Below are 13,984 nucleotides of genomic sequence, written 5' to 3' on the forward strand. Positions count from 1 at the left end.
AAGCTGGGACGAAGTGAGAGAGTAGCGTAGACATATATACACTACCAACTGTAAAATAGCTAGCTAGTGGGAAGTTGATATATAACAAAGGGAGATCAACTCGATGATGGGTGATGCCTTAGAGGGCCAGGACAGGGAGGGTGGGAGGGAGTTGTGGGAGGGAGGGGTTATGGGGATATATATATAAATACAGCTGATTCACTTTGGTGTACCTCAAATCTGGTACAAGAGTGTAAAGCAATCATATTTCAATAAAGAGCTTAAAAAAATCCTATCTGAAGGAGGCTAATTTAATTAGTAATAAATGTCAGAAAATCGGGCTACTGATTTTTAACATATCCTTTAATTGGTATAGATTTCATTATTGTGATCCATATGGAATTATACTTATTATCTAACACTGAAAAGTGTTTTTAAAGTAATAATTCTTCATAATAAGGTAACCAGGCACCGAACTAATTGGTGAATCAAGGATGCAGTGACTAGGAGGTGGTGAATATTCAAATTACAATGATAGCATTAATATACTAAGAAATGTTAACTTATCTGAATTCTGGCTGCTCTTTATGCATGTCTTATATTTATAAAATAGCTTCCTCCCCAAAAGTTGTTTTCTTATATACCATGAAACTTGTAATATATTGAGGTTAACAATAATTTGCACAATCTACTAATTTTAAAGCCTTTTCTTTATATTCATATTTCATTGATTTTTAAGTTGTCTAAATTCATGTAATATTATTAATAAAATTTTGCTATAATTAAAACTCATTTATTCTACATTTCAGAGTTTTTCCACCATTAGTACATGTTTTCCCCTCAAGTTTATAACCTCATAGAAACAAGGAGCTCATTCGTGAAGCTTTCAAGTCATATGATTACCAGAAAGAAAGAAAGAAGAGGGGCTTTTGCATGCACACACATGCATAATTTACTTAAAAAGAGAAGTAAAAGAGAATAAGAAAAAAATGAGGTGAAATGGAGGAGGAGGTTGATATGTAAAGGCTGTTATGAAAAGTATCAACTACAGCTGCATTGGACAGGAATGGAAAATAGGGTAATAAGATATGCCCCAGTTCCTAAATAAGTTAATAAAAATGTTGCTTGAAGAACAGCTGGCTTTAGCTGGAGCTGGGATGAAGAAAAGAGTGGTTGCCTGGAGTCTACTTAATGAAAGGTATTAGAGCATCAGTGGGGTCAAGGAGAATTATGAAGAGTAACTCAGATTCGTTATTTTACAAAAGGAATTACACTTAAAAGGACTTTTAAATTTATAATTTAGAATTTGATACCTAAGACACAAATTCATAATAGCAAACGTTACACCTTTGGAAGTGATCCAAGATAAAAATTGTGATATGTGAATAGAAAGTATAAAATTTCCCAGAATGGCTTCAGTATTTTACAGATCTTATTATATTAACTCATATTCTTTTTAGTATTATAGATTAAGCACATATTTGATAAAAGAAATTGAGTTTTCCCAAATTTTAAATCCATATATGGACAAAGGTATGTACATACATATATATGCATATACATACATATATATATATCCCTGCACAAATTAATGAAATTCACATGATGAACCTGAATTTTCCCACTCCATAATGACTCTATTTAGATATTGTGAAGTAATGAGAAAAATATTTTAATTCCAATAAACACAAATGATCAGTTGAATTTCTAAGGTAAGGGATGTATCATAATATAGTAGAAGAGTTCTGGATTAGTAAGAGTTCTGCTAATAATTAGTTAAAGCACACTTAGTAGACACTAAACCTCTGTGCTTCATTTTCCATGTTTGCAAAATGAAATGGCTGAATGGGGTTATGTCTGAAATCCAATGAAGATCTAAAATTACACAATTCTAAATTTTAAAAGCACAAGAATATAATTTTGTTTCATCACAGTCTTCCCAGTAGTCTCTGGCATAGTACTTCACATGTATTTAATAACTTATACTTGAATATATGGATAAAAAGGGTACCACATATGATATTAAGCATACCCCCACAACTGAACGTCAGGCTTTGAAGAAGATGGAGTAGACGTATTCTCCCAGTTCCCTCCACTAAGTACAATGAAAACCTTGGATATTAAATATAAAACAAACATAAGAAGACTCTGAATGGTGGTGAGAAGGCAAAGCAACTAGGGAACTCAGGACCCAGGCAACAATGCAGTGGTGAGCTCCCTGGGCTTTCTTTTAGCCTTGTATATCCCCAAGGCCAGCAATCTCCAAATGCCAACCAGCTCAGACCAAAAAAGCCTCAGTAACAGCCTCCTCCCTTTAACAGAGTAAAACAGTGCAGCCTAGAGAGACAGAAAACTTTTAGATAACAACAACTCTACCCAAAAACTACAGAAAAAGGCTGTGGTACCTGTCCCTCCCATGACAACGAAGGTCAAATGAAGAACCTAGTCTTCTGCTTTCACTAGGCAGTAGTGATGTACCCCAACCATCCTTGATAGAGTGAAGCAAAATAGGGAGCCAGAACTTTCACTCTTTCTGGAGGTAGTAAGACCCCTTCATGTGTCAGTGGAGAATATGCAGGAAGAATATGAGGCACTCCTACCCTTCTTAGTGGAGGCCTGGTAGGCAACCCTCTTTCTCATGCCCATCCAGCATCCTCCCCTTGGGTGTCAGCAGAGGCCAAGTTGGAAATTTGGATTTCTACCCACCTCTGGCAGTAATGGAGAGGTGCCCTCCTTTTCTCTACCAGAGTGCTATCAAAGGAAACCATCACAAATTTAATACCCTTAATAGTTATGACTATTCAAATAATCTATTTCATATTAGCTGAGCTGTGGTCGTTGCGATTTTAAAGAGTAAGTTCATTTCCTCTAAAGTGTAAAATTGTTGGTATTATTCCCATATTATCCTTTTGATGTCTGCAGTGTCTGTAATGATTTCATTCCTAAATATTGGTAATTTGCGACTTCTTTTTTTCTTTGTCAGGCTTGCTAGAAATTTCTCAATTTCATCTTTTCAAAGAACCAGCTCTCTGTTTAATTGATTTTTCCTACTGTTTTTATGTTTTCAATTTCATTGATTTGTTTTTATTTTTATTATTCACTTCTTCCAGTATATTTTCCTTTTCTTTTTCTAGACTCTAGTGGAGGGGTGGGGGAGCTTAGATTATATAATACTCGTAGATCTGAGATGTTTCTTCTTTTCCAATGTATGCATTTAGTGCTATAAATTTCCCTTTCTCCACAGCTTTAACTGTGTTTGAAACATTTTGATATATTGTATTTTCATATCAATTCAACACTATTTTAGTTTACTATATCTCTTTATGTCTCTTGAGACTTCCTTTTTGACAAAGGTATTACTTAGAAGCACCACTTTTTGCAACTGATTTGATATACATTTCAGTTCCAACTTTGCATCTTGAGAGCATGTAAACATAATTTTAAAACTCCCCCAAAAGAGATCTCCACGCCTAGATAGTTTCACTGGGAACTCTACCAAATGTTTAAAGAAGAATTAACACCAATTCTACACAATCTCTTCCAGAATTAGAAGAGATTTGTATTATAAAGTATTCCCTGATACTAAAACTAGACAAAGACAGTGAGACTCATCAAGAGAAAAAAGGGACAGGGCTCAAATCAATAAAATTAGAAATGAAAAAGGACACCACAGAAATACAAAGGGTCATAAGAGACTACTACAGGCAACTATATGCCAACAATCTAGAAGAAATGGACAAATTCTTAGAAAGGTACAATCTCCCAAGACTAAATCTGAAAGAAATAGAAAATATGAACAGACCAATCACAAATACTGAAATTGAAACTGTGATTTAAAAAAACTCCCAACAAACAAAAGTCCAGGACCAGATGGCGTCACGGGTGAATTTTAACAAACATTTAGAGAAGAGTTAACACCTATCCTCTGAAACTATTCCAAAAAATTGCAGAGGAAGGTATACTCCCAAACTCATTCTATGAGGCCACCATCACCTTGATACCAAAACTAGACAAAGATAGGGAGAAAACAAAAATGAAAAACTCCACAAAACTACGGACCCATATCCCTCATGAATATAGATGCAAAAATCCTTAACAAACTATTAGCAAACAGAAATCAGTAACAAATAAAAAGAAGCACACCATGATCAAGTGCAGTTCATTCCAGAGACCAAAGGTTTGTTCAATATTAGAAAAATCAATCAATGTAATCCACCATATTAACAAGCTGAAAAAGAAAATTACATGAACATCTCAATCAGTGCAAAAAATTTTTTTATATAACATTCTTGAAATGACAATATTCCAGAAACTGGAGAACAAATTAGTGGTTGTCAGAGGGTTAAGATGAGCAGAAGTACAAGGAGGGTAGGCAGGAGCTGGGTGTGGTAGAAAAAGGCAACATGAGAAGTTATTCTCATTGAAATATCCTTTATGTTGCTTGCATTGATATAAATATGGTGGTTGTGATATTGTACTCTAGTTTTATGAGATGTTTTATGATTGGGGGAAACTAGATAGAGGGAACACAGGATTTCTCTATATGATTTCTTATCTATGCATGTAAATCTATAACTATCTCAAAATAAAAAGTTTAATTAAAAAGTATACCACAGAAGACATGCCTTTCTTGGATATTTTACCACATAATTGTCTAAAAATAATTTTGTGGCTGAAAGTTTCTACTTAAGGCACCCAAAGTATGCATATTGAGTGTTCATTGTGTCTCTCTCACTCTTCCAGGCCTGTATATTGATTGATTGATTGATTCATTCATTCTTTCATGATATACTTACTGAGTATCACGTATGCGAGATGCACTTCTGGGCACTGGAAACAGGTGTGAACTGCACAAAGGAGAATCCCTCTTCTCACGGAGCCTGCATTGTAATGAGGGCAGATCCATAGCCAATGACACATACGACAGAGAAAAGTGAAGCAGGAAAGAGGGATAGAAAATTCTAGCTGGGAGGAGTTTCAAATTCATAAATAAGTGAGATCCTCTTTGAAGAAGTGGCATTTGAGGGTGAATTTCTAAAGATGAAGGAGGAGACACATACATTACTAGGGAAGAGAATGCTAGGTTGAAAAAGGACCTTTGGGGCCATTAAAATAACTGTGGATTTTATTCTTTGTGATTTGGGAGATTCAGTAAATTTTTAATGAACAGATCCTTCTCCATCTAAAGAGATCACTGCAATGTTTTAGGAAAATGGCCAAAAAAACCATCACTGTTTTCAGAGTTCCTTATGTTGCTTCCTACTCTAAATTTAGCAGAGTTCCCAATTTTCCATGATATTGTATTCAAACTTCTGCTACAATTACACAAAGCAAAGTCCACTTGAGTTACTCGCTCTCACCTCCTGTACTCTTTTCAATACAAAACCCCCTAGGCAGACTTCCATCTCAGCCTGACCCCTTGCATTACATTCCTTTATTTTACTGAGTGTTTTCCCTTGCTGTATCTTGGAATTCTTATTCATTCCTCTCTCTCGATCTCACTACTTTCATGAATAGTGATGGGGCCACAGAGTGGCTTACCATGAGTGCTTTAGAATACCCCATTATCTTCAGATCTCCCAAACCTCCGCCATCTAAGAGTGCTCAAATAAAAAGAAGGATGTTCTCTGATATGTACAATTGACATTTTCTCATAGTATACTGAGGAACAACAAAAAAGAATATTTAGAAAACTTGGCTATTTTATTGATCTATATCAGGTAATCTAAGTAAACATCAGTGTACCTGACTATGAAATTCAAGTTTCAAAACCATTTTCATCATCTTCTAATTAGGTTACTGAGTCTAAACTTCTCCTATAAAGCAGTTCTGAAGCCACCAATGAGCAACATCTAATTCCTACTCCACTTCTTCAATACAGCCTTCAATAAAATGTATTTCTCCTGAATTCCTATTTGAGTCAATCTTCAATCCACACAACTGACTAACATATTTACGTGGGTTTGTGTTTAATTGCTCTATATTTATGAGAAATGTCTTTATAATAATGGTGGAGTTATTTGGACCTGCCGAGCCAAGATCATCAATGCCATTTGGGATTCAAACTTGGGTCTTGAACCCCAAACACAGCCTGGACATAGTAAGCATGTGAGTACATATTGGTCAAATGTCCACCATACCAAAGTATAAAGAATGCTTTTCATCAGGTGTTCACTCTTAAGGAAAACATTATATTTAATAATGTCTATACAAAATATATTTTGTAAAGCATTTGAACTTCAATTAAAGTAGCAATGTGACAGCTATTTCTCTCTGATCCGTGACAGGCAATTATAATGGCTTTTGTGCTCCCCGCAATTACTGACTGGTAAGTAGAATGTGCCAATTCACTTGCTTAAGAACAAACAGGATCACACAATTTTCTTGCATGTTTGACTTCTCATCTTGACTGAGGAGAGCAATGTCAGTGGGATGCAGACAAAGGAAAAAGTAAACTTTTGAATTAGCACATTAATTTGCAACCTTGAGGAACACTTTTACTGCCCACATTCACTGTAATAAATGGTACTTAAGAATGGTCTGAATTCTTATAAATGGTATAAATATTTTATTTTTTTAAAAAGCTGGTAAATGAAAGGCAGATTTAGCCATAATCACAGTTTACCCAGTAATCTCTATGCTGCTCACAGAGTTCCACAAAATAGGGATCCAAATAAAGTACATAACAAATACATTTCTTAAATAATTCTTAGGGGGATGGTGGTCATGGCTTTGTACAAGAGGCTTGAGAGTTTTCATATACACTATTATTAAACAGTACAAGATATCTGAAAGAACCAAGAGTAGAAGGGGAAAAAAACAGGGAAATTAAACACACTCCCATTCACTGCTGATCCACTAATATATTTGCAAATTCAGTGGACTTCCAGTAGGTTCCTCTAGGTGCCTAATATCTCCTATTGCACAAAAAGAGAATAAAGAAATCACTGCTGAAAAGAATATGCCTAAAAACCACAACTGCATATTTCACTTTCCCTCAATTAAGTTTTGGGCATCCAAGGGATATAGCTTATTTTCCTCTTTTAATTCTAAATTATTGAACTTGGAAGAGCGTTGAATAAATCCAAATTGTAAAATTATCTTCCAGAAAAAAGGAACAAGTTTTCAAACTCAATATTAAATTACCACATTTAGGACCTCCTAGGTGGCGCAGTGGTTAAGAATCCGCCTGCCAGTGCAGGGGACACGGGTTCGAGCCCTGCTCCAGCAAGATCCCGCATGCCATGGAGCAACTAAGCCCATGCACCACAACTATTGAGCCCATGCCCTAGAGCCCATGAGCCACAACTATTGAGCCCATGTGCCGCAACTACTGAAGCCCACGTGCCTAGAGCCCGTGCTCCACAACAAGAGAAACCACTGCAATGAGAAGCCCACGCACCACAATGAAGAGTAGCCCCCGCTCATAGCAACTAGAGAAAGCCTGTGTGCAGCAATGAAGACCCAACGCAGCCAGTAAATAAATAAAATAAATAAATTTATTAAAAAAAATTACCACATTTACTAAGATTTGAAAATAATATGAAGAAGTGCATGCATTTTGAACTAATTTGCGATCTTAAAAGTTAAGTCTTGTATGCATGTGAACTTGCTGTAATATTTGTATTGGTACATGTAATATACCTGGACCTAAAATGCTATTAAAACGACCAGGTTTTGGGGCCTTCATCTGTATTTGCCCTATTCCAACGTGTTTGACTGTGACAATGGAAACAATTTAGACATTGAACACTAACCTCCTCATAAATTCAGTCATCATGATGCATGTTTAACTGTGCCCAATATGACCAAGTTACACTGAGAAAAATACCCAATAATCCCTGGAAGAAATGTTAAGGTCTGACACTAGGAAGTGAGGGAGTGAGCCAAATTTGATTTTACTTTATGTCAAAAGTAAGTACAGAGTCAGTGACTCAGAGCTGACTTTACACTGTGACTAATCTTAGACAATCATCAATTAGAAGTTTGCAACAGCTATAAAACTGCTTCCATTCTGAACAATGAATCTCCAGTTCTTACTAATGTCTTATCAACAAACAATTCATGTAAACCCAGATAAAAGCAAATTATTTACCTAACAAAAATTGTAATCACAAATACAATTACATAGTAGATCTGAAAATTAATTTTAAAGATAAACAAAGTATTTAAATATTTTTGAAGCAGCAATTAATACTCATGTTTCATATGAATGACTCTCCTTAATTGAGAAAACTTTTACATTTGTCTGGGATAAAATATCTATAATTTTGCCTGATGGAAATGTGGAACTAATATATTGCAGCGGAGTAACACCCTTACGAAAAATTATTAATTTCATGAGAAAACAATTCATTTTTTTCTTTTACAAAAACTTGAGTGCCTATAACACCCAAGGCTCTTTGCTATGAACTGTGAGTAGAACAAAGACAAATAAGACATAATCCCCCCAAGCAAAGAGTGTACAGTGGAATAGAGTGGTTCTCAAATTTCAGCACTGTCTCCCCCCATATATCTTGTTTAAAGGAAGATTTGTGAGTTTTATTTTCCAGACTCTGATTCCATAGGTCTAGAATAGGGCCTCAGGGATGTACACTCTGATGCAGGGAGTCAGAAGTCCAAACTTTGAGAAACAGTTGTCTTTAGTAATAAGGGAGTACATAATATATAGTACAATATGTCTAATATCATCCTAATTCATTGATTTAGAATTCCTTTAATCTCCATTCATGTGGTCTTTTAATCAGGAGTTAAAATCCAATTCAAATCCTTAATTAAAGGACTTTTTTTTTTTTTACAGAGACCTATCCTTAAGTTCGGGTGGCTCTACTTTGATTATGTGTCTCTGTTCTACTAATTGAACTTCTGCTTCATTCCTGTGACTGAGCAGTCACCTTGAATACCAGTGGAATTGATAATAATGAGTCCTCTGCCTTGTTTTCTGAGTTCCAAATCTTTCAACCATCTCAGAATTACAGTCCTGTCTTTTGTTGCCAGTTCTCTAGGACTCAGCTCCTATTCAATTATCAAGACTATTTTACCTGGTACTAGACCACCCTGATGCAGACCACCTGCCTGCATTTGAACATATTTCCTTCTCTCAGACTCTGCACAGCAATGATCTGCTGCCCACCCACTGGGGAAACACCTGCTACCCCTTTCTGGACCTCTCTGACACTGTTTGCCTGTCCTCACTGCTACATATCACCTGCCATCAAAATTCCTGGGTAATCTAGTCCAGTAATTCACAAACTTTCCAGAGAATCATCAGAGAGATGTGTAAAAGTACAGATTCTTGGGCTTCAGCTCTTGAGGCTATGATTCAGCCAAGTCTAGGGTGAAGTCTAGGAATCTGTAGTTTTAATGCTTAGCATGTCATTGAAGACTTAAACACACACTCACACACACACATTTAAGTTGGACTTTTAAGAACTAATGCAATTTTGTGTGACGTAGAAAGGGAGCAGGACAATATAGCCACAGGATGCAAAGCAATCAGATCATGAAAAAATATTGAGTATGTTTAAAGAAGAGAATCTAATCAATTATTAGCCCATAGCAGGTGCTTAATAAGTGTCTTTTGAATTGAATACATGAAATCTAATGTGCTGAATAAATAAAGTTTGGCAAGAGGTATCAGCTATATGAAGAGATGCAGTGGAGAAATGTAAGAATGAAAAGCTAGACAGAAGTCAGATCTAACTGGTAATGAATTCTGGGGTATTTTGTACACAATAAGAATGAATAAAACATGTGGAGTATTCTGGGCCATCTCTTACACATAGCGCCTTTCATTATCACCTCTATGCTTCAGATACCTAAATCTCCATGTCTACTTCTTACCCTTCAGGTAATAAAATTCAACAGCCAACACATAAATGGCCTAAATTGTATGTTAGAGCCAATTCAATCAAAGTAAGTAGACGGAAAGATGGTACTGATGGGCAGGCTGGATGAGTATGGGTGACAAGACCACTTTAGGGTATTATTACAGGAAGCAACAAGTCTGATATAAAATGGGGGCAGTCAAGTTGAATGAGAAGGGGCAAATTACAGAGCCATGGCAGAGATTGAATTGATAAGCTCTGACTGTATGTATGAGAGATGGGAGGAAGAATCCCTTAAAAATGTGAGGCTTGATCCCCAAATGATTATAAAGAACAGGTATAGAAAAGTGAGGAAGAGAAGAAGAATTCATGTTGCATAAATTCCATTTTGAAAATGTTTAGGGTTGATATACCAACCAGGTCCTCGGTAGAAATTTTCTAACAATTTGTGTGGCTGTCGGGGTGTGTGTGTGTATGTGTGTGTGTGTGTGCACACGTGCATGTGTGCACATGTGTGCACAAGAGACAGAGAAAGAACATAAAATGCAGGAGAAAGGAGATTAAATTGATGGAGTTATGGGATTTCTGTGATGGTGCAGTGGTTAAGAATCTGCCTGCCACTGCAGGGGACGTGGGTTCCAGCCCTGGTCTGGAAGATCCCACATGCCGCAGAGCAACTAAGCCCATGTGCCACAACTACTGAGCCTGCACTCCAGCGCCCAAGAGCCACAACTATTGAGCCCATGTGTTGCAACTACTGAAGCCCGTGCACCTAGAGCCCATGCTCCACAACAAGAGAAGCCATTGCAATGAGAAGCCCATGCAGCACCACAATGAAGAGTAGCCTTCACTCACCGCAACTAGAGAAAGCCCAAGCACAGCAACAAAGACCCAATTCAGCCAATAAATAAATAAATTTATAAAAACAAATAAATTAATTGATGGAGTTATGTTCTAGAGGAGACATGAGTTTGAAACAAAGATGAGCAGTTAGATTCCTGAAAAGAGGAAGGCAATGACATTCCCAAGGAAGGCTATCTTGAGAGCATAAGTAAAGATATGGGTAAATTTTGAAGGAAAGCAAATCAATATCTTTGATGCTATTAGTAAAATGAATAATAGCATCAAAGATGGATGACAGTGGGGGTAGACCATGTTCAGAGCAAGAGCAGAATTTTCCTATGGAAAGTTGATAAAGTGTAAACAAGGGGTGTGTGATAGATTATGGAGGAGTTGGGAGAGTTAGAGAATAGCTGAATGAGGTAGAACCATTTACATTTTCTCCAGCACTATTCATCAGCCAGCATCTAGTGAAAACAAACAGTGGGGTCCTTTCGGAGTTGGGAATCTCCTGGAAGATGAGTCACAATGACATGGCTTGAGATGTAAGGAGCAAGAGATAGTTGTTGAAATGCATCCATTCCAGATGAATAGAGAAAACACTGAAGTCTCCAGAAATGTTGCATTGAAAGGAGGAAAAGAAAAAGATGCTAAAATCAGAGAGAAAGTACACCATGTCTTGAAGTTCTGTGGTTTATAGCCTCAAAGATAAAAAAAAGTGGAGTAAAATTGGGTGATGCTGATTTCAAAAAGAGGAAAGGGTTAAAAAATATTTCGAAGATAAGGATCTAGATGTGCCAGAGGTAAACAATTATGTCAATACCTACAGTCCTCACTAGAGAGGGCCTCCAGGGAAGTACCGTTATCAGGAAGGAATCAAGTTTTCATTTATATGAAGAGGTACAGTATTAGAGAAGGTAGAAGATGAAGGAGATTATTATGATAGGAGGGATCACTGTTAGGGAGAGTAAGAGTTTTCTTCTTTATAAGAATAGAGCTTAGTGACCTAGATATTTTTATTCCAATAATACAAAAGATGAAGGCTGGTATGAAGAGAAGAAAATATATAAAAGTGAGTCTGACACTGCAACTTTGGAATTCAGGGAGGCATCAAGAATACCATAAAATCAATTAAAAAAAATATATGTGTGTGTGCATGTGTGTTACATATTCATTCCCTATTTTAAATTATAATAGAGCATAACTCAGTAAGTTTGGTATTTGCATAATAAGAAACAGATATGTGTAAAAACACAATGAAGCGGATCTTTCTCCTTTTTCATTCTTTCAATCTCCCATTGCTGTGGAGGTGGTTCACTGCATCACCCAGCTGGTCCTCAGGTAACATGTGGGATAAAAAAGTATGTGTTATATTTTTTAATATTTCTTTTATAGTTTTAGATAAATGTGCTATAAAGGTTACAAATGTTACTGACAAACATATGACACAGTCCGGGAACCATTTATGTGTTTCAGGTTAGTCCACTCTTTCAGGTAAATTACCTGCTTCAGATCAGTTACCTGTTTCACGTTAGTTACCTGTTTCAGGTAGCGTGCTGATGTTGCATGTGCTTTCATCGCCTTCGCCAGCTGAGGTTGAAGCTCTTATTTTAAAGACATACGAAGTATTGGCGAGAAGTTTCATGAAAGTATACGTGTGATCTTGGGGAGAGATTTTTGTAGCATTCCTTTCAACTGTTATCATATAATGTGTAATTATTCCGTTTGCCTTTTTGGGTGGATCCCACTTCAATAAAGCAGACTGCCAGCTAGTTGCCATACACTGTATGTTCTGGACAACATCTGGAACTTAAGAGAGAAGCAAATGCCCAAAGTTAAAATTTATACACATGTAGTAAATAAATTATTTCACCATGCGATTGCTAGATAAAGTCATGTTTAGAGACAAAATAAAAATTTAACATATCAACCTTTCAATGTATACTCAAAAAATTCTTAACATGGGCTGAATCAAGTGGCAGTTGGCCCATTTTCTGTTACCATGTTAATCCTTACAATACTGAATCCATCACTGACTATTCTTCTAGGCCCAAGCAGCAATCACAACCTCAAACCCTCAGAAGCAACTGTGTAACCAGCCTCCATCTCAGGCAGCGGTTGAAGCCTGCCCTCTTTATCTCTTAATGGGAAGGAGCAGTCTTAGCCATACGTTATGATGGAACTTCTTAATGCAAAACGTAGACGTAGGTGCCTCACTGATGTGGCACAGCTGGGCCTAGCAGTGCCAGGAAACATGTAACTAAATTCGGGGTTTTGCTTATATATTTAGATGGCTTCTTTGAAAGAATTGTGAAGACCTGATCAGCACTTTTAAAAAATCATTGGAGGGAAGATTGAAATCAGCCTCAATTTTTAATTCAGTCCCAGTTTTTTCTAGAACTTCCCTGAATTTACTTGGCAGTAACCCAATTTCTTAGAGGCCCACTATATTTGATAGATCTGGTGGAAGAGCAATACCCCAGCCTACCAGAGTGATCCTCAGAGTGGGTACTTCTCAGGAAAATGTCTGATTATCTAATGTCCCCTAATGTTAGCAGAGCTTTTTTTTTTGTTACAATAAAAAGAGGATGCTATAAAGAAAATCTAAATATAGTCAATTTGTGCGGTTCAAATAACAAGCAGTAAAAAGAAACGACCTGTCGTGCAAAACATAGTTAGTTAAAGAATATTCAAGTAATCGTTGACTTGTTCACATTTCTCTCCTCTGGCCTAAATTTCTGTCTTTACCAAATCCTTCTTCCTCTGTAAGGTAAAGGCGTCAAAACTAAAGGAGAATAACTTAGGGGGTGTGTGGCATTTAAAATGAAAGAAAAAATTCCTCGGCTGATCCAGGGCTCTCACAGTTAAATACAGTTAATTATTTGCTTCCTTATTTTCAAAAACATATACCAATATTTTCATAAAATAAATGAACAAGAGACTGTTGACAATTTTCTTAAGTGTAGATTATAAACCTGGATTTTGTGAACATCTATTTTACTGACTCTCTAAACTTAAAAACAATTAATTAACCAGCTGATATTTTAACACTTCAAGCTGAAAATTTTATTTAACCAATCAGGGTATAGGATTTTGTGGAATTATTTTATTTTACTGGTAAAAAAAATTACTGGTTTACGGAACACTGTCTGCAAGATCAGATTGATTTTTATCAATCTGATGTGGGCATAAATAGTTAAATTTTTTTTTTCTTTACGGGTTTAGCATTTTTCTATAGTATCACTCATTTATGATATACATTTCCTACAGTCATGTGCACTTTGCCCTAGAGGTCAAAGGCTGACATTCCAGTTCAGTTTCTTCACTAATTTTCTCAG

At 36.4% G+C, this 13,984-nt stretch overlaps 1 protein-coding gene across 1 annotated transcript in view; it reads right to left on the reverse strand.

Moving 5' to 3' along the window:
- Positions 1-13,984, reverse strand: part of PTPRQ (protein tyrosine phosphatase receptor type Q) — a 197,521-nt gene that overhangs the window by 111,630 nt on the left and 71,907 nt on the right. The window contains exon 25 of the mRNA XM_057740406.1: positions 12,186-12,455. Within this exon, the coding sequence (XP_057596389.1) occupies positions 12,186-12,455 (270 nt within the window). The remainder of the gene's footprint in view (positions 1-12,185; positions 12,456-13,984) is intronic.

Source organism: Hippopotamus amphibius, chromosome 7 (assembly GCF_030028045.1).
Source record: "Hippopotamus amphibius kiboko isolate mHipAmp2 chromosome 7, mHipAmp2.hap2, whole genome shotgun sequence".
NCBI lineage: Eukaryota > Metazoa > Chordata > Mammalia > Artiodactyla > Hippopotamidae > Hippopotamus > Hippopotamus amphibius.